The sequence below is a fragment of the Aythya ferina genome (assembly GCF_964211825.1).
Source record: "Aythya ferina genome assembly, chromosome: 9".
NCBI classification, from domain to species: domain Eukaryota; kingdom Metazoa; phylum Chordata; class Aves; order Anseriformes; family Anatidae; genus Aythya; species Aythya ferina.
This window is the reverse complement of record NC_140305.1, coordinates 12,063,026-12,081,625: the sequence shown is the minus strand read 5'-3', so window position 1 is coordinate 12,081,625 and position 18,600 is coordinate 12,063,026. Positions and strand designations below refer to the sequence as shown.

Below are 18,600 nucleotides of genomic sequence, written 5' to 3'. Positions count from 1 at the left end.
TTCCTCCCCTAGGAAACAGGGCTGAGTTCTATTGCAGGTGGACGGAATTCATTTGCTGCGTGTCCTGCAGCACAAAGTAGGGTTGTGAGCAACTTCACTCAGCCTACATCGTGCTGCAGGAGCACATCCCTGAGTAACTCCAGAACACAGCCGCAGTGTGCCACCTCCTGCTGGCAGCAGCTACAGACACAAAGCATGAGCTAACCCAGCACAGGGCTAACACATCCCTACAGCAACAGCCTGCTCAGCCAGGCTCACAGAAGTTCCCCCAGAGCAGCACGTCTCAGGTCACCAAACACAGCCTATTGCGGCAGCTCTGCCCCTGAATTCGCTCACTGGTGCCCTTGCTCTCATCTATCAATGATGACAGTGACAGGGAAACACTACTTATGATATGTTTATACATAAACAGCTTCCAAGTGGAGTTACTCATTATTAATGCTGACAGCTTTGAAGGGGAAACCAAACGGCATTTGGCAGCAATAGCTTTTAATGAGAACATTGTTAAGGAACACAGTCTGCAGATGACAAGTGATTTCTACAGCACCAGACTGATAGCTCTGACATTCCTCTTCGCTCCCATCTACTAAAGATAGGCCTGTCATTCTGGGCACGTTACATCCCAAACACAGCATTTACAGATACAGGAGCAGGGCTTTTAGCAGAAGAGCACTGGCACCCTGCCAAGCATAAGATTCCTGGGACATTATTTCTGCTCAGATAGAATGATGGAGCAGAATCAAATGAGAAGCAGATAAAAATGAACTTAGCAGTGCAGAAAGGAGGAGCTTGACAACAAAATACAACCCAGGTGAAAGCAGAGACAGGAATAGAGACCTCTCTGTCACCACGTTTAACGTCACACAGCTTCACTTCTAAATATCCAACCTCAGCCTTTGCTGAGGCGCATCCAAGTTTCAGCTCACCTTCTCAGAGGTGTCATCCAGTGCAGGACTGGAACCCCCTCCCCTAAGTTACACACTTTACTGCACAGAGCTGTATATAAGCAGCCAGATGTAAAGACAGGGGTTAATTTTTAGGCACACTCACTTTCAGAAGTATGTCCACAATTCGCTGTTGATATTCCACAGCTTGCTTGTCATTCTTAAAGTCTTCAAAAGTCTGCATGATGCAAAACAATGACATCTTGAGAACAATGCTCTCTGCTGCCAGCCCCAGAAATACAAGCCAAGACATAGCAGCAGCCATATCACAAAGCTGTTTTTAAGTCCTTTCTGTGTGTGTTACTTAAACAGAAGGTTCCAAGATAGTTTCCTTTTTTGTAACTACCAAGACAGTTTTTTTCTTATTTAAGTAAATGTAACAGGCCCAAATAGACAGGAAATTCAAGACAGAAAGCTGACCCTCTATGCAGGAGAGAGATGTAGGTACTAAAACACACTTTACAAATACATTATTCTTGTTTTAGTTGAGCTTTAGATGGCCTGTTAGCAGTGCTCGCTGTGTAATGTCAGATGTTCATCAATTTATATTTAAGGACATAAATGACTATTATGATCTCCTCTGACATCTTACAGAACACACACCAAAACTGTTCCTGTATCAAGCCAGTAAATGCTGGTTTACCTAAGAACCTTGCAGATCATGCAACCACAACAAAGATGATGGAAGAACTGGTTTTGAAATTTCTTCTTGGAAGACATCAGTGGTCTCTTACCAGAGCAAGAACATTAAGGAATTCCCGAGTGTCGAAGTGCAGCAAGGTACGAATGTGAGGGTAGACCTCTTCATCCACAGATCCCTCAGTTGAATGTAGCCGGATGAGAAATTCAAAGACCTGCAGTGAAAAAAAAATCAAACATTTCCTATGGATTTCAGATAACTGATACTGCAAGCACATGGGAAAGCAGCAGCATTACCTGCTTTGCACTTAAGCTCTAAAACACCTTAGGAGCCCATCAGTGTTTGTTACTGAACAATGTTTCCTGATGCTTATTAGTAGAGAAAAATTCCCTTCCTTAGGCTCATCAGCCAACTTGAGGTCAATCACTGTGCAAAAATTAAGGATCATACTTGGAGACCAAAGGGTCTGACATTAGATTAACCCCCTCCCCATCCTGCCACCTCTCCCCACAAGCTGTGCAGCTCTTCCTTATCCAAGGCACAGCTCCTCTCCTTGTCAGCAGTTCCCTTGGGAAGAGCCAGCCAATCTGCCCCCACATTCTGAGGAGAAAAAACAGCACCTTCAGCAAATGTCACGTTCTCTCATTTACTCCTATTCGGAGTTAATTTTCCTGTTAGCACAATGGCAGTGAAGCCAGGAGGGGTTAAGCAGCTTGACTTTTTTCCAATGCACAGCCTCCCTAGTGTAACCTGGTTTCCTTGAACCTGATGCACACCTGCCATCTAGAAACTGTTCAGAAAACAAAGAAAACCAGACTGTAGCTAGAATGCTGGATTCAAGAATCAAGACAGAAAGGTGTTGCTTAAGCCAGACTCTCACAAACACTATCAGAGATTGTAACAAGAAGACATTGATGGCTCCTCCCCAGCACTGCTGCTGGGTATGCCTTTAGTCCTCAGACCTTGAGCCGCAGTCTGGTGCTGTGCCAGCTCCAGCACACATGCAGGAGACAACCTGGTAAGGACCATGGGAGAGGGCAACAGTGCTTGGTCCAGCATAGAGGAGCAGACTGGCTTGCAGACCCTGTAAGGAAAGGGTTTGCAACAACCCAGAGCTACCACACACATACAGCTACAAGCTCTGGATTAGCAACAAAAATATCTACCTGATCCACTGTACTGCAAATAGAAAATGCAAAAAAGAAACCACTGCCTCTTCTCAAAACCTTGATATTTGAGTAAAACACTATGGAGCAAAAATAAAATTCTTTTACTGGTAAAACTGACCAGAAATTCAGGAAATATTTTTATGAGTACAAAATGATGATCAGAAGCATCTTCCATTTTAAGAAATTCTTGGAGATGTCTCCCCAGAGGAGTTAAGCTTTGCCTTAGGCCAAGCATCTGACACAGCTTAAAGAGAAAGAAATAGCCAAGCTTGAAGGCTCTGATGGAAATGAGGAAAAGAGATTTACTTGGCAGTCACCATGCCAATTTTCACAACACGTGACCTGCATATCTAGTCATACTTTTGCATAAATTCACTGTGATTTTAAGTAGAAACTCTCCATCTACGATGAAACCATTATCAGCTATCAGACTGATAACAGTTTTCAAACAGAAGCTCATGAAATAAGACGATGGTTTCTTTTCTAAAAACCTCATATGGAAAAGTGTCCTTCCAAAAGGTTGCTTACCTGGTTTTTAACCAGAGGTACCAGATCTTCAGGAATATCACCCAGTGGATACGCACGTCCTGCCAAGCAGCAACTATTGAAAGAGGGGAAAGGCGTTTTTTTTTCTCTTAATATCTACTGACATTAAATAGATTGAGGAAAACAGTTAATTTTCAGAGCTAGTTTTCAAGATGCTCTTAAAACAAACCAAATAAATTTATTTTGTAAACCATGAGACCAAGCACAGCAAAGAGCACTGCTATTAATACACAATAAGCCTATGTGCTGCACAAATTTGCATCTGAAGTCTGCCATTGCACTGCAGGAATAATAACAAGGAAATCTCAGGATTTCTCACAAAAAAAAAAAAGTCTTTTAATCTGCAGTTTAGGAAGCAGAAACAACACAGAAGCAAAAGTTTATGATCTTGAATAGATTCCAGAAAGAGGAACTCACTCATTAATCACTATTGTGCAATCTCAGAACGACCTCCTGCAAATTAAAGGCAATACAGAAAGCAGCAACAGAAAAGAGCTATCCCAAAAGGCTACAATAGAGCTTTTCAGGCTACTGACTTCTTGTTTGAGGAGCAGTGCTGCACACAGGACAATGGAGAAACCGAACTCTAAAGACAAAGGAATTGTCTTGGCACATCTGCAGTAACCTGAGCTCTAAGCATCCGATTTCATCCCACCCGTCTCTTCAACAGGATAGGACCCAAGGGAACAGACAGCATGAAGCTGCATCAGGGGAAGTTCAGACTGGATATTAGGAAAAGGTTCTTCACCAGGAGGGTGGTTGGGCACTGGAACAGGCTCCCCAGAGATGTGGTCAAGGCACCAAGCTTGTCAACATTCAAGAAGTGTTTGGACAACGCTCTCGGAAATATGACTTGACTTTTGGGTGGTCCTGTGTGGAGCCAGGAGTTGGGCTCAGTGATCCCTGCGGGTCCCTTCCAGCTAGGGATATTCTATGATGTGCAACAAGCCTTTGTAACTAAGTCAGCCGTATAAAGTAGCCATTGCTATTTTACAAAATACCTCAGACCTTGAAATACAGCATAACATTTTGCAAATATAATGAGTTAAAATCTGGTTCCACTAGGCAACACCGCCCATATCCTTAAACAACCTTACCTTATATATACAAGCAGCTTGTTGCCCATTACCACCTGTTCATCTACAAAACAAAAATCATTTGTCACCTTTTCTTCACAAGGCAACATACAGAGATGCAATTGTTTTTCCCAACAAAAGTTAGCAAAATATCTCATCTAACACACACGGTTTTACACACAGTAAGTAGAACAGTTTTACAAATGCCACATAGTACTTGAGCACTTTTCTGTTCTCCAAGATCCTGACAGTACATACACATTTCCCTTTCGCAATCTCTCTGTTGTAAGTGACCGGAGATGTTTGGAACACCAGAACTAGACACTCATAAAGGGCAATAATTCTGTACCTGTGAGAGACTTCCCAGCATTCAGCGGAGGAGCAATGACTTTGAACAGTTTCTGTAACAAGAAAGAGAGCAGTGCTCATGCAGTTGTAAAAGCTCAAATCAAAGATTCTGCTTTGTTTTAAAGCAGAGATCACTAGAGCATCTTCCCCAGAGCAGCTCTGCTTCCTCATGATGTCTTACAATTAACAGGAAAAGAGGACACCAGATGTGTCAAAAGATGTTTATTCTGGCTAATGTTACGACAAAAAAAAAAAAAAAAAAAAACAGCTTTCAGACCATCAGATCTGACCATAAAGACAGGCCACCCTTAAAAAAAAAAAAAAAGAAAAAAACAATGTTCAGTAGTCCCAGAAGTAACATTCAGAGCATAATTGACTAGCCCCATTTCCTGCTCCTGAGACTTCTGCCACTTTCAGGCTACCTAGCAGGTTCATCAGAGAGCCTTTAGTCTGGGAACACAGAGCAAGGACCAGTGTAAATACTTAGCCCTGGAAACAAAAAAAAAAAGTTATTTGTACTTGTACAGCTAGCACTAGGTTTCTAAAAGTCCTTTTTAAAATCATGAACACCCAAAGAGTCTTGTTCCTGAGAAAATTTAATGAGATTATAACTGCTATGAATTGGGCAATTTAAGATTTTCACACTCAGATGCAAAAGGCTCTTGATTTTAGCACTATTGAGAAAACAGCAACAGTGCTTCCACAGTGAAGCATCTTCACATTATATCTAGAGGCTCCAAGAGCAATTGGTGCATCAGGCACATCTTCATGATCAGCAGTATCAACAGTTACAGCATTACATAGTCCTGTTTTTACCGTTGATTGACCTCACACAAGTGCTAAGAACAAAGCCTAGCTCCATGGTAGAAGCAGTCTTTGCCTTTTTTCTGAATTCTGTACACAGATAAATTCACCCTTTGTTTCCATTATTCTTTACCATGCATTAATACACTACTGTGTCAGCAGAACAGTATGAAAGAAAAAAGCATGAGGTGTTCAAAGAACCTCTCACACCTACGCTCCCACTAATCCCATTGTGCAGAAATTTGTTTCTAAGAATATTGTGCCACATTGCCCAGGCTCACTGTTGGAAACATGTTAAAAGACAGTTTTGCAATGCAATCTCTGTAATTCATCATGCTATTCTCTTCTGCAGTTTTTGTTGTTTGTTTTTTTTAATTAACACAACTGAGTTTCCCATTCTAACTTTGCAGAGCATTCCTACCTCATCTACAATGCCAAAGGGAAATTTGTGCTCTAAAGTACAGTAACTACAAATTACTTCTCTACTGCATCTAGTTGGATAAACTGTAAGTCATACATGATTTCGCCCTCAGAATGAAAAAGAACAAGAACATCTGTACACTGAATGAGAAGATGATGTATTAGTTTGAAATGCTGGTTGTCACAAACAGTGCATGGTAAGCACACAAAACTCTCCAGTACTGAACTTCTTTCCTACCTCCATGGGGCTAATGAAGTCATTCATCCCACTGTTGTAGACGTAAATCATGGCATCGTAGAGACGGTTTTCCCAGCACAGAAGTACAACCTGAAGAGAGACAGAGCTATGTTCTATTACAAGTTAGTGACCAACAGACACCAGAGATTTGGACTACAAAAGTTTTCCATTAAAAGGTGGCACCTCGTTTCCACATGCTACCTTGTGCTTAAAAGCATAAGAAGTGTGCCTCTGCAACTAGGGGATATTGTCATTTATTCAGAAGAACTCGATACAGCACTCATTACTGTAGCTCACCTGCTGTATGTCTAAGCTGGTGATATCCATATGCACAATGCAAGCTTCCATATTTTCCAGCCTGTTCTTGTCTTGGAAGTGAAGCAGCAAGTCTTTCATCACTTGAGCTGTGATTCCCATCAGCTTATCACTCAAGATATATGGCTCCAAGCACTCCAGAAAGATGCCTTTAGCTACAGAATTCTCACTCATCTTATCATATATCTGATTAAATAATAGATCCCTAGGGGGAAAGAAGTGTTTAGTTATCAAATAATCTTATTAACATCTTATTACTTCTACTTTCTGAGGGCTCCAAATTATACTCTATTCTGTTTTTCTTCAGCTCAGCAGCTGAATGCCCCGTTCATCTCCCATGCAGACATAAGTCATAGGCAGCTACACAGAATAAACCTGCTATGGATGTTGCAGCAGAAAATTTGCTGTTAGAGGAGAAATGACGATGACAGGAAAATCTATCCAGACAGATTCTTTGTTAAGGAGGTGGTGTGGGGGAAAATTAGAACCATTTTTTTCTTCCTCTATAAAAAATTAAGAGGGATTTTCTGTTTTGAGTACTGAATACCCTGATTTCAGCATCAGTCTTTAAGCATTCCTCTAAATGGAGATGTGTTATATGACATGATGATGATGTGCTGTGATACGATTTCTCTAAACCATGCGATATTATAGGAGACAGCACTCAGGGCTACATGGGTCAGTGGCCTACCCTGGGAGAAAACACTTGCAAACTTGGACTTACGTGCGCTGGAGTAAGAGGCAGTAATCAACTATGACAGGCACCATGTCCTGTAGGGAAAAAAAAAACACACGTAGAAAAGCTGTAGCAACTATCAAAGATCCTGCCAAACAGTGCATCCTGCACAGCACAAAATGAAGCCTGGCCAATACAGCACAGAATCAATGAAGTTTTTGAGTCAGCTGGTAGCTTGCACAGTTGCAGCTTTTCCAACCACAGTTTGCTGGGAAAGGGGAACAAAGTCACTTACGTATTGCCACTTTCACACCCAACACATGAGCATTCATCAACAGGTCACGGCTGTTACACAAGTAACTTTTACAGCAAAGCTGTGTCTGAACAAAAATTTCAGAAAATCTATACAAGAGTCCTCTGGAACACCGTACCTGAAAATGTTGCTCCATAACCTGGATTTTTCCTTGGTCAGGACATTTCTTCAAAGTCCGATCAGCATAATGGAGAAGGATTTCAACCATCTGCATTAAAATAAACATGAAGATTCACTCTCATCTTACTCTAGAGGCCCTACTTGGTAGCACATTTAATAGCCTGACTTGGGGTTGGAAGCACTGAAAACTCTGTTCCGGTTTGGGCATGAACTACTGTGGGAAGTAAGGAAGAGAGGAAAGAGGCAATAACTAGTACTCAGGGCACAGCTGCCAAGACACAACTGCATGAGATGGCACAGAAGCAGCTCACTGGGATACTGAAAGTCTACACTAACTTCAGCTGACTGAGGCACTGGACAGCCAGTCTGCCAGCACATTCTGAGGCAGATGAACCCATCCTGAAGCACAGGATTCATCTGGGCCATGTTTTAACCCAAAGCTTAACTTACAGTATCTTAAATAGCAAAATTTATTTACCTACAAATACAACGTGCATTAAGAATAAAGTATGACTGAGTAAATATTGCAATAATCATTTATTTTAAAAACCCATCTCAGAAACCCAACCCTATTCAACTGATTCTGTTCAGTTGTCAAAGTTTACTCCATATATACATGATCAAAGTTTCCACCCTGAGGGTAAGCAAGTTACATACCCATGGATACTTGACAACTAAACATCAGAAAACTCTGAAATTACCTGCAAAAAGGGTTTCTGTCCACTGTGAGTGGGCAAGAGACTGGATTTGACATCTCAAGGCCTGGATAATAGTGTCATATTCTGCTTTGCTAATGCTGTGGCATTTATTCCCACCTTAACCTAAAAGGTATTTCCCCATCTCTTATAAAATCCTGCTCACAATCATAGCAAGAATGGCACATACACACTTTCTAGAGCTAATACGATTAATTTCTGGAGGACAGAAGTCACTCCTTCCAGGAACAAAACTAGCATCATATCAGCATACATGAAAATCTAGTTAGGAAGAGATCAGTGACTCACCCTGTCTGCAATGACTGCTTTCCGCTTGCTCGTGTCCCCAGACAAGCCTAGAAAGAATGAGGGGAGAGGGAGAGTGGGGAGGAAAGCATTTCTCATCTAAGGTACCATAAAGGAGACTGTAAATCCCACAGTGTAGATGTCCACACCACTACCCTTGAGATACAGAAATGCAAGTATCTAGACACACAATTTTGTGATCTGCTTTTAGCCCATTCTTCTTCTTAAGGTCTTACTCTCTCAAATTAAAGACTGTTCCAGCACAGGAATGGCAAGACCAGATCCGAGTGCTGTTTGACAGAAGAAACCAAGTTTAACGTCAAAAGAACAATTAATGGAAGGCTGTCAAAGCCTGTATAACAGACTAATTGCTGGAGGATGCACTGATGTGAAGAAACTGAATTTAGTGCACTGTAATGACAAAAAAATCTCAAAAGCCATCTCAGAAGACAGTAATTATTTTGAAAACTGAAAAACTATCTGCTTAATTACATTTTGTCCAAAAACAATCTTCATATACTAGCAATTTCACAGCAGAAGGACCTTATCCTGAGAACTGCAGAGTCATTTGTTAAAACCACCAAAAGTTATTTGCTGAAAATCCTCTGTGGCCAGTCCAAATCAGACCACACAAGCAGCAGTTTCCAGCAAAATTAACATGTTTCTCATAACAAGCTAAGTGCTCACAAAACATTGTCCCTTATAGGAAATTTGGTGCCAAAACCCAGCAGTACTTTCAGTCAGCTATACAGTCAGAGGAAACCTCAATGAAAGTACCCACTTGACAGCATCACTGAAAGTTACTTACAGGTTACACTTGACCTTCAGAAATATTTTAGGATTCAACACTTGGATCCATCTCCTTCATGGCAAAGTGACAACCGATAGGAGGCACAATACAGACCAGGTCTGATTTTCATTTGAAAATAGGTGGCTGCTAAAGGTATGACTCTAAAAATGCCAAATCAATCCATTATCAAGAGTGCTGTTTTTGCCAAACCCAATGCAGCACATTCTACTTTCTCATCTTTATTTCAATTCCCTACCCTTGTTATTTTTTTTCCCCTGGAACAATGATTTCAGTACATGCCTGTTTTTTTTAACAGATTAAAAAAAACCCACAGCAACAACAAGCCAAACTTACCTACTACAGCCTTTGCTTTGCCTTCATAAAAGGACCAAGCAAGAGCCAGGGCATCAGTGAGACGCTCTTGTTTCAGAAGGTGGTCAACTCTCTAAAATAACAAGTAATATTGGACCTTAGCATTAAAGAAAAGATGACTGCACCTTCCTATGTGATACCATTGTTTTCCAGCAGTGGGTTGTGAGTGCTGGCAGCAAGGGGTCAGGAAACCTCAGAAGCTGTCAATATACTGCAGTAAAGGCCAGTATCTCAAAAAAGATTCTCTCACATGTATGTTTTCTGCTGCACAGTTGAAAGGGACTAAGAAATATCAGGCGCCAGTACATTGAGAACCTGGATGGAGACATAGCATCAGCAAGCATCTGCAACCACTAAGAATCAAAACTTTCCATTCCCCATCCCTGCCTCGCCACTTAAGCACAACACAACTCTGCCATGCTTTCAACATAAAGATGAACATCCTACTCCCTTTATTTTCTTCTGAGCTCACAATCAACAAGGACTGAAGTAGGTGACAAGTACTTTCTACTTTAAGGAAACATTAATACATATGGTCAAGCACCACTATTCTTGATATGTTAAGTCAAAATTTTAATAAGTACTGTTTGAAAGAAGAGAGCCTGAATCTCAGACAAGCACTTTGTACTGTGGCATGAAGTAACTCTCAGCTTCACACCCTAATATGTCACATACTTGATGACAGCACTTCAGTAACTCCCCTACAACAAAGAGGAATACAACAGATACCATATAGTAATTTAGAATGAGCTTGGTTCACAACATGTATGTTGCGACTGACTTTTGAATTTTACGAACTAAAATCTAATACATAAAAACTCTAGTATATAAAAATCGTGGTTCAAAGCAACACTTTTCACTAGCTGAGGTGATAGTGAATGTCGGGAGGGAAAACTAGCAGAGGAGAGTGATCATCATAACAACTGCATAAAAGTTCAATAGAGACAAACTGGTCGTATTTTGTTAAAGGTCCTGGTACAGTGTCACATGGAGGAACTCAGAATTGTGGACAAGTACATGAAGTGTAACACAGGTAAGCAAAAAAAAAAAAAAAAAAAAAAATGATGGTCACTGCTTAGAGCAGAAATTGTGAAACTAGAAAGAGGTGACCTGAAAGCCCCCGCTCACATTATGATTTGGTAGACTAACTCAGCACAAGCGGAATTTATTAATGAACTTTGCTGATGACCAGCTCTCAACATATAATATGGACAGCAGACCAGAAAGACAGAAGATAGGATGATCCCTAAAGCCAGGTAATAGAAGTACAATGCAGTCCAATGGTACAAGCAGTTTACAGCAGTAATCAGCCTTGCTGTTGCGAACTGGTGAATCTCAGGAGTGCCACAAGCCACTGACATGATGTAGCCAAATAGCAAACAGCAAAGTGAGACCCAATGACGTACAAGTTGTAACATATCTAACAGACAGGGAAAAATCGGATGCCTATGGGAGTGGCAAAACCCTACCCAGAGTAATATGCATCAATTTATTTGCATATGTTCGAGAAATTGAGCATAGAGGATGTGCAGAGAATGGTGATTATGAAAAAAAGAAACAATTGGGTAGGTAGTCTTACAAGAGGGTGATGAAATATTTGCTTAGCCTTGCAAAACAAAGTCTGAGGGAGAACATGCATATACTGAGTAAGTACACTGTGAAGTGATGACCCAGAGAGGCAAAAACTGCTATTTAACTCAAGTGAAAAAAACAGCACAGCAACAGAGAGACAAACAGATCACTACGAACTTTAATTTGGAAAGAGATAGGATTTCAGCTGCCAGAGAAATAATGATCCAACACAGCTTCTAGCAACAGAAAGAAGGATCTAAAAATCCAATGAACTTTCTAGGTAACCTTTGATAAGTTTCATGATGAAGCTTCTGCAATAGCTGGAAACAAAATAAAGGGAATTAGATTTCCTTCCATTCCTGTATCCTTATCTGGCTGACAGAATGCTTGCACTGCAAAGTCATTCAGTGCAGTAACTCTGCCACACTAAGTGGCAGAAGCTGAAACATCACAAGGCATTATATGCCTCACTTGGGAGAACAAGGTCTGTCTATTCAGCCTGCAAGTTTATGCAAACAGCAGTCCCATAGCATCCCACTGTGGAAAGCAGAGTACCTACAGTGCTGGCTGCGTGTAGGGGTCCTCAACATAGTGCTCAGATCATGCTTCCCAAATGCTGTAGCTCCCTCCCTCCTCTTAAGCTGTATTTCAGCAATTAAAACCTACTAAGCTGTACAGTTTTTCTCTCAACCTACCTCTCTCCAGCTCCTCAGTGTCATGACATGAACAGACTAAAAAAGAAAAAAATATATTTATTACTTAAAAAATACTCAATTAAAAAAATATTTACTTACAGTTGCTCATGCAGCCTGTGGTATCCCACAGACCCACCACAGCATGCTGGTACAAAGAAATCAAGCTAAGTAAAGCAACCTTCAAACTTGGCAAGGCAAGATAAATCACATGCTTATATTTAACAGAAATCATCCTTTGCACAGCCTCACTTCCTTTTCTACTTCAACGTGCCATCCTATAGCACACCTCTCTCTGCCTTTTCTGTACTGTAGGGCAGGAAAAGCAAAGAGGATAATCCTTCTATCGTTCCATGCAATGCAGAGTTTCCTCTACCCTCTTATTTTCTTCTGTTTACTCACTAGCACATTTAAGACAGAAATTGAAGCTTAGGACAGAGGAGATGTCAGTAAAGTCATGCTAAGTCTACCCTGAAACAGCATGAACCAAGGTACTGTGAAACTGTGACACCACCTTACTGAGCCCATACCTTGGGCTAAGACCAAACTGTTGCCCATTTCTTTAAGCCAATGATGCAAGTACAAAAAGAGCCCAACCTTGATTCGTGTCTCCATAGAATAAAAAAAAAAAAAAATCATCTTGCCTTTCTCCAAAAGATGAGCTACTATCAACAGCAAATGTCTTGCATTTCCATTAAAAATTCTCTGCATTTACCTTAGTTCCCAGGTAAAAGATCTGACCACCACAGCTGCTGATGGACTGATAGCAAGCTTTCTCTCCAACCAATGCCTACAGAGAGAAGAACATCATGCAAATCAAACTGCTTTTTGTTTTTGCAAATTTTCCCAAGATACATATATATATATATATATACTTGAATTTTGTCATTAAGAAATCATAATGAGGACTGGGAAAGAATAACACAGACTGCTGGGCAATAGTAAAGAAAAAGGCTCTTCTATCATGCCCTCCTGCTCATGTATGCAGCTTAAAGTGCTGCTGAGCTCTGGCTGCCCAGAAAACACAAAGGAGTCATAAGGACCCACCAGCAGTGCTTTGTGCCTATCCTCAGGTAGCAAGAAAGTTACAGGGGCTCCTTCCTTGGGAAGATGTGTAGAAGGAGCAAAAACAATTCAGAAACAGTTTTTCAAGCCACATGACTCTGGCTTGAAAATGGTAATATCAGGTTTCAAAAATCCTTCTTTCCAAAGCTCCAGGCTCTTCCACTTAATGCATATCTCAAAGAGCTACCACAAGCACCGTTTGCACCCACCAGTGCTTCGCTGACATTGCCTCCTGTAGCCAGCGATTTGAAGTGGCTGCTGTTGTAGACCAGCTGAACTTCTGGAATCTCTATGGTCTCCAGTTCCTCTTGTGTCTGACGATCTATAACATGCAGCTTCTCCACACTGTCCAGAAGCACTGCTGTCCGTGAGTTTATCCACTGAAAAGGCAACAAATCGCATGTTTCAGCAAGACACGGATAATTAGAGACCAATTAAACAGGCTCTGGACATATCCCTCAGTATCAACACCAGAATGTCTACAACCACCAATAACTTCGCTGTTATACGTGATCACAACAGCACCCACACGTAACTGCAAAGGTGAAGATGGGGAGTCTACTTCTAGAGTATCAGCTTTAACATTGAGAAAAACTACAAGGACATTTTTGCAGAGAAACACCAGTAGACAAATGACAATCCTCCAGAGTGCTTGTCCTCTAGGTGCAATATTTATGCCCTAGCACACTTTCTACCCAAAGGTCTCAAAAGCATGACTACTACAACACCTGTTCTCAAATGCCTTAGGAGTTAAATATAGCATCCAGAGGCATTAAAAACAGAAATAGTACATCCAAGTTTAAATCAAAGCCTGTCATCCAGGTTCTTCAACCTCTACTTTTATGATCAAAGCTCAGCAAATAAAAAGACTTCTTTTTTTTGCTTTTACATTTTTTTAAACATTAACATATTTATTAAAAATTCCAAATTGCTTCTTCAAGGCAACCTGGCCTCAAACACTTCCAGAGATGGGGCACCTACAGCTTCTCTGGGTGACCTGTTCCAGTGCTTCACCACCCTCACAGTAAAACATTGCTTTCTGATGTCTGATCTAAACTTAACTTCTATGAAATTGCAGCTGGTATGGATGCCCACATTGGTATTTTGACCTCTCATGTTTTGTTCTGTATTCTGTAAATGTGTTTTACAGTTGAGCATTTTTGTTGTTGAAATAAAACAATCATGGTGCTTTAGCAAGCACACATACGCAGAAACACTACAATTTTACTAAGCTAACTACAGAGTAGTTTGCATTCTTTTATAAAGGAATAAAAGTCTTGTCAGATTCTCTCTGGCTCTTGAAAGTATTTTCTTAACAAAGCTACTCCCTTCCCCAGAAAGGGCAGTATTTTTGCCTACATGCTACTATTTTTATTTGTATTCCTTTTTTTTTTTTTTTTTTTTTACCCTTTTAATACTACTTGCTATTTTCCATGTGCTAGTTTTCCAGTGAGTCCCGAGTTTAAGACTATTTTCAGTTACTGAAATCCAGATAAATACAGCCAGTACTTCAGCTACATACAACTAAAGGCTACTGAGGCACATTTACAAGAGAACTAGTGAAAAGAAAAAAAAACAAAAACAAAAAACAGCATTAAAACTTACAGTGAAGTTGATGAGGTCATAGTGTAGATGGAGCTGCTTCTGCTTAGTGACATGTATTGCACCAGTATCATCTCTCTTTACCTGAAAGAGAAGTCAGACAAGGCTGAGAAACTCAGACATTCTTCACCTCAACCTCTCTATTCCCAGAGTACATCACACCAACTCCAGGAGCCTGCAGCTCTCCTCAGACAAGCAGGCTGAGCACGCAGGAACAGTGCACACAGTTCTGAAATGGAGAGTAACGTCCCACCTCCAAAAGCACTCAGATAAGTGTGGAAACAGTAAAGGACTGGCTCTGAGTAGGGAGCAGAAAAATAAATGCCCTCTGCTGGATTAATTTTAAATCATTTGTTTGCAATGCAGGAGATGTATGCCATAAACCAGCAGCAGTGCATGTGCTCAGGGAATGGTTATACCTCTCACCTCTTCATGTACTGTACAAAGAAATTCAGTTTCTAAAATGGGTGCAAAACTCCAGCACTTGTACAGAGAGCACCAAAGGACTAATTTGCATTCAGTGATGACCAATGGGCTCAGCCCCAACCAGAATAATGAACTCAAGGGAGCTGTTACAAAGACAACTCCCAGTCAAGGCTTTCAGTCACTGTAATTTAAGGAAGAAAAGCATTGTGCAAAGAAAAACAAGGGTGTTTTTTGTTGTTGTTTTGGTTTGTTTTTGTTTGTTTTACACTTTGACAATTTGAAGTGCAGCAAGAGGGACCTGACTTGGCTGCCATTTAATGATCTATAAGCAGAGAAGCACCACTGGCCATAGCTGAACTAGGTATCTACGCACAGGCTGGTGCTACTACATGCACAAACATGACCAGCAAGACAGGATCATTGTAAATCCACACCCTTTTCTTTCTCCACAGAGAAAATAAAAGTTTACCATGAGAGAAGACAGAGGAGGAAGAGGTTTTAATCCATACATCACATCTGGTGCTTGAGCAAAGCTCAAGGTCCAAGACAGCAGCAGAGCTTGGAACCAAACCTAGCAGTCCAAAGCCAAAGTACTTAATTTTCTGAAACCTGAGAATTGCCCTCATGTCGAAATCCGCCATGAAATCATCTTCAATAACAAAAATAATCTGCATGTATAACTTTACCAGTGGCATGCCTCAATTCATATGCCAGCAGGACTTGAAAGTTTTTGTCTCTTAGTAGTTTATTCAAGTTTTCCAGGCCCATGTTTTAAAGGAAAAAATAAAATACTATCTCAAATTCACATGCTCTCCTGAAAACAATACTCATTATTTCAGCTCCAGGGGAAGTGAAATGAGGTCCAGATCAACACTTCCTTCTGCAATACACAAAACTCAGCCCAGGAGATTCTCAGGGATGGGCACCACTGCTTGCTGAAGAACAATGACCAACCAGTTTGTTCTCCCAAGCCAGTTGCAAGCTGCAGACATCCCTAGCATCCACAGATACTAGACTTCCACTCTGGCTCAGTCAACTAAGCAACAAGTAACTATCTGAAAAGCAGTATAAAACATTGAGGCTTACCAAAAGAAAATGAACAACATCGCCTCGACAAAATGCAAGCATGGGGTTCACAGAGTTCTGTACAGCCACAAAATGCCACGCCAGAAGAGGGACACTAGAAGGGTCCATCTACAAGACAAAAAGCACAAACGATATTTAAGGCAGAACACATGATGTTCCTCAGATGCTACTCACTAACTTTGCCAGGTACACATACAGGCCATAAAGCAATGTCCTGGTCTACTGGCAGCTGAGCAGTAGCTCGTGGTCTTCACTCCACCCCATGATTTACAGGCAACATACATCTCTTGGCAAAGTAGATGGCCAGTCTGAACATTTGTGTCCTAGCTATTTAGTGCAGATCCAGTCCCACATGGACAGAAGGACTAGTGCAAGCTGCAGCTTGCTAGCAGCCTTGTCCTCAGTTCTCCCAATCTAACATACTCCATGTCTCCCCACAGCTGCTTTTCCAAAAGGAACTGTACCAGTGACTAGTGAAAGTAAATAATCAAGAGCTCAGAAGACAGTTCAGTGGTCTAACCCCACACTGTTTCTGCCCTGCAGTTAGGGGTTCTACTGTATGACTGAGTTTGTTTTTATGTACAATGTCCCCAGTGCAAGGTGATTGTAGCCATAATCCTGTCCCATCTCTGGGAGCTTCCGCAGCAAAAACAAGAAGCTGAGCATCTCCTGAGCTCTTCCCTTCCCACTACTGGAGTCAGCATCTTCACAGATGTACAGGTGAAAGCAACCTTTTCACTTCTCTCTGCCTACAATTTACACACATCAGACCAACAGATGAGCACTATAATTCCATAACGCAGAGTTTAATGAGTGCCGATAAAGTAGTAATATCAACACCTGATCCTGACCTCATCCCCTTCACTCTAAGAACAGTTTGTGGCTATAATTCAAAAAGCATTTGGCTTCATTACTCACACGACCATAGGGAAAAGTCATCCACACTTTCAGAGATGGCTTCAGGCCAATAACTAGTATCTTCAAGAAAAACATAAAGACAAAGTAAAACATTTGTGTATATAGTAAATATAGCAGAATTTTATTCCTTGGTGATTTCTCACACAACTCACACAAAGCTTTTTGCAAGCAGCAGGTTACCTTTGTTAAGGAGGCCATGGCCAATAGCGAGTACTGGGTGATAGGATGGTCCCTCAGCTCAACTTTTGCGTGTAGTGGTTCAATACAGCAAACCTCCCCCTTTGAGCCACTGAAGAGACATCGAGATTCACACGTTCTCACTCCCATAACCCTCCTGGAAACAAGAGAAATGAGACTGGTGGCCAGCTGTCCAAGAGGAGATAAGCCTAACAATCTCATGAAATCTTAAGCACAGTCCTTCATAAATACTGTTTTTAAAAAGCCCTTTATACAGCTCCAGGAATTCCTTTAGAACAGCACCACACGTAGTCCCAAACTGGGACTCAGGTATAGACAAGAACTCCTTGGGATCTTACTGAAGAGTAAAGTAACCCAGCATTAGTTGCTTGCATTGCTGCTTTCTACGAGGAAGAGTTATTGACTTACTTAAATGACAGTTCAAATACGGAGCCTCCGCTATCATTGCAAATTGCAAGTGTTGGATCATCTGTAAACTGAGCAGATAATTGGATTAGAAGCAGCACTAAGAAATAAATTACAAAAAAAAAATGACAGAAAACTGTGCTACAGTATTATTAACAGCATACAAAAGTACATGCATTATATCTATCAGAAATACATTTAACGTACAATATGAAGTACAATTAGTGGCTTTTTTGTGTGTAACAAATGCAAGGTTTTACGTTTTGCCCTCATACCTTCTGCAAGTTCCTGCTGGATTTTGTTACCAAAGCCCCATTACTTTCTATTGGAGCTCAGAACTGCAGGATACCAAACCTGTGCTACCACTGGAACAGCTCACAGCCTCAAAACCCTAAGTTGGTGCCAGAACTGATGAATGTACTGTGAGTCACGAACACACCAACAGACAGAAATATCCATAACTACCACTGAAACCAAATAATCGAGGTAAGAAAGGGCCACAGCCACAGTTGAGGCACCCTTCTGGAGGACTTTGTAACCCAGAACCTGGCAGTACAAGCAGCAGTGGACAGCAATGTCTGAGTGCTCCTCAATGCTGCCATCAAGTCACGAGCTACAAAAGGAAGCCATGAAGAACAGAGGACTTGGCAAAGAGGAAGATTTGAAAAAGCGCTGACAGAATCTATTTTCTACATTTCATATGCTTACGTTTAAGGTTGGTTGAACTGTCTCCAGCTCAAACCACTGCATGATACAGATAAATATATTTTAGCAACCAATTCTTCACGGTTTTTGTTCTTGGAGACTGGAGTTACAGGAGACAACAGTTGCTTACATAAACAGCTAGAGCAGTCCATTATACTG

The 18,600-nt window shown here is 41.1% G+C and overlaps 1 protein-coding gene across 1 annotated transcript in view; it reads right to left on the bottom strand.

Moving 5' to 3' along the window:
• The window catches only part of VPS8 (VPS8 subunit of CORVET complex), a 75,952-nt gene that overhangs the window by 41,680 nt on the left and 15,672 nt on the right, over positions 1 to 18,600 (bottom strand). Inside the window, exons 9-27 of the mRNA XM_084529861.1 lie at positions 17,740 to 17,807; positions 17,314 to 17,467; positions 17,134 to 17,193; positions 16,216 to 16,323; positions 14,707 to 14,787; positions 13,311 to 13,481; positions 12,752 to 12,826; positions 12,040 to 12,075; positions 9,755 to 9,845; positions 8,614 to 8,660; positions 7,608 to 7,697; positions 7,225 to 7,271; positions 6,483 to 6,705; positions 6,186 to 6,275; positions 4,725 to 4,776; positions 4,397 to 4,439; positions 3,282 to 3,354; positions 1,679 to 1,798; positions 1,051 to 1,122 (exon numbers count right to left, since the gene is read on the bottom strand). Of these exons, the coding sequence (XP_084385987.1) occupies positions 1,051 to 1,122; positions 1,679 to 1,798; positions 3,282 to 3,354; positions 4,397 to 4,439; positions 4,725 to 4,776; positions 6,186 to 6,275; positions 6,483 to 6,705; positions 7,225 to 7,271; positions 7,608 to 7,697; positions 8,614 to 8,660; positions 9,755 to 9,845; positions 12,040 to 12,075; positions 12,752 to 12,826; positions 13,311 to 13,481; positions 14,707 to 14,787; positions 16,216 to 16,323; positions 17,134 to 17,193; positions 17,314 to 17,467; positions 17,740 to 17,807 (1,701 nt within the window). The remainder of the gene's footprint in view (positions 1 to 1,050; positions 1,123 to 1,678; positions 1,799 to 3,281; positions 3,355 to 4,396; positions 4,440 to 4,724; positions 4,777 to 6,185; positions 6,276 to 6,482; positions 6,706 to 7,224; positions 7,272 to 7,607; positions 7,698 to 8,613; positions 8,661 to 9,754; positions 9,846 to 12,039; positions 12,076 to 12,751; positions 12,827 to 13,310; positions 13,482 to 14,706; positions 14,788 to 16,215; positions 16,324 to 17,133; positions 17,194 to 17,313; positions 17,468 to 17,739; positions 17,808 to 18,600) is intronic.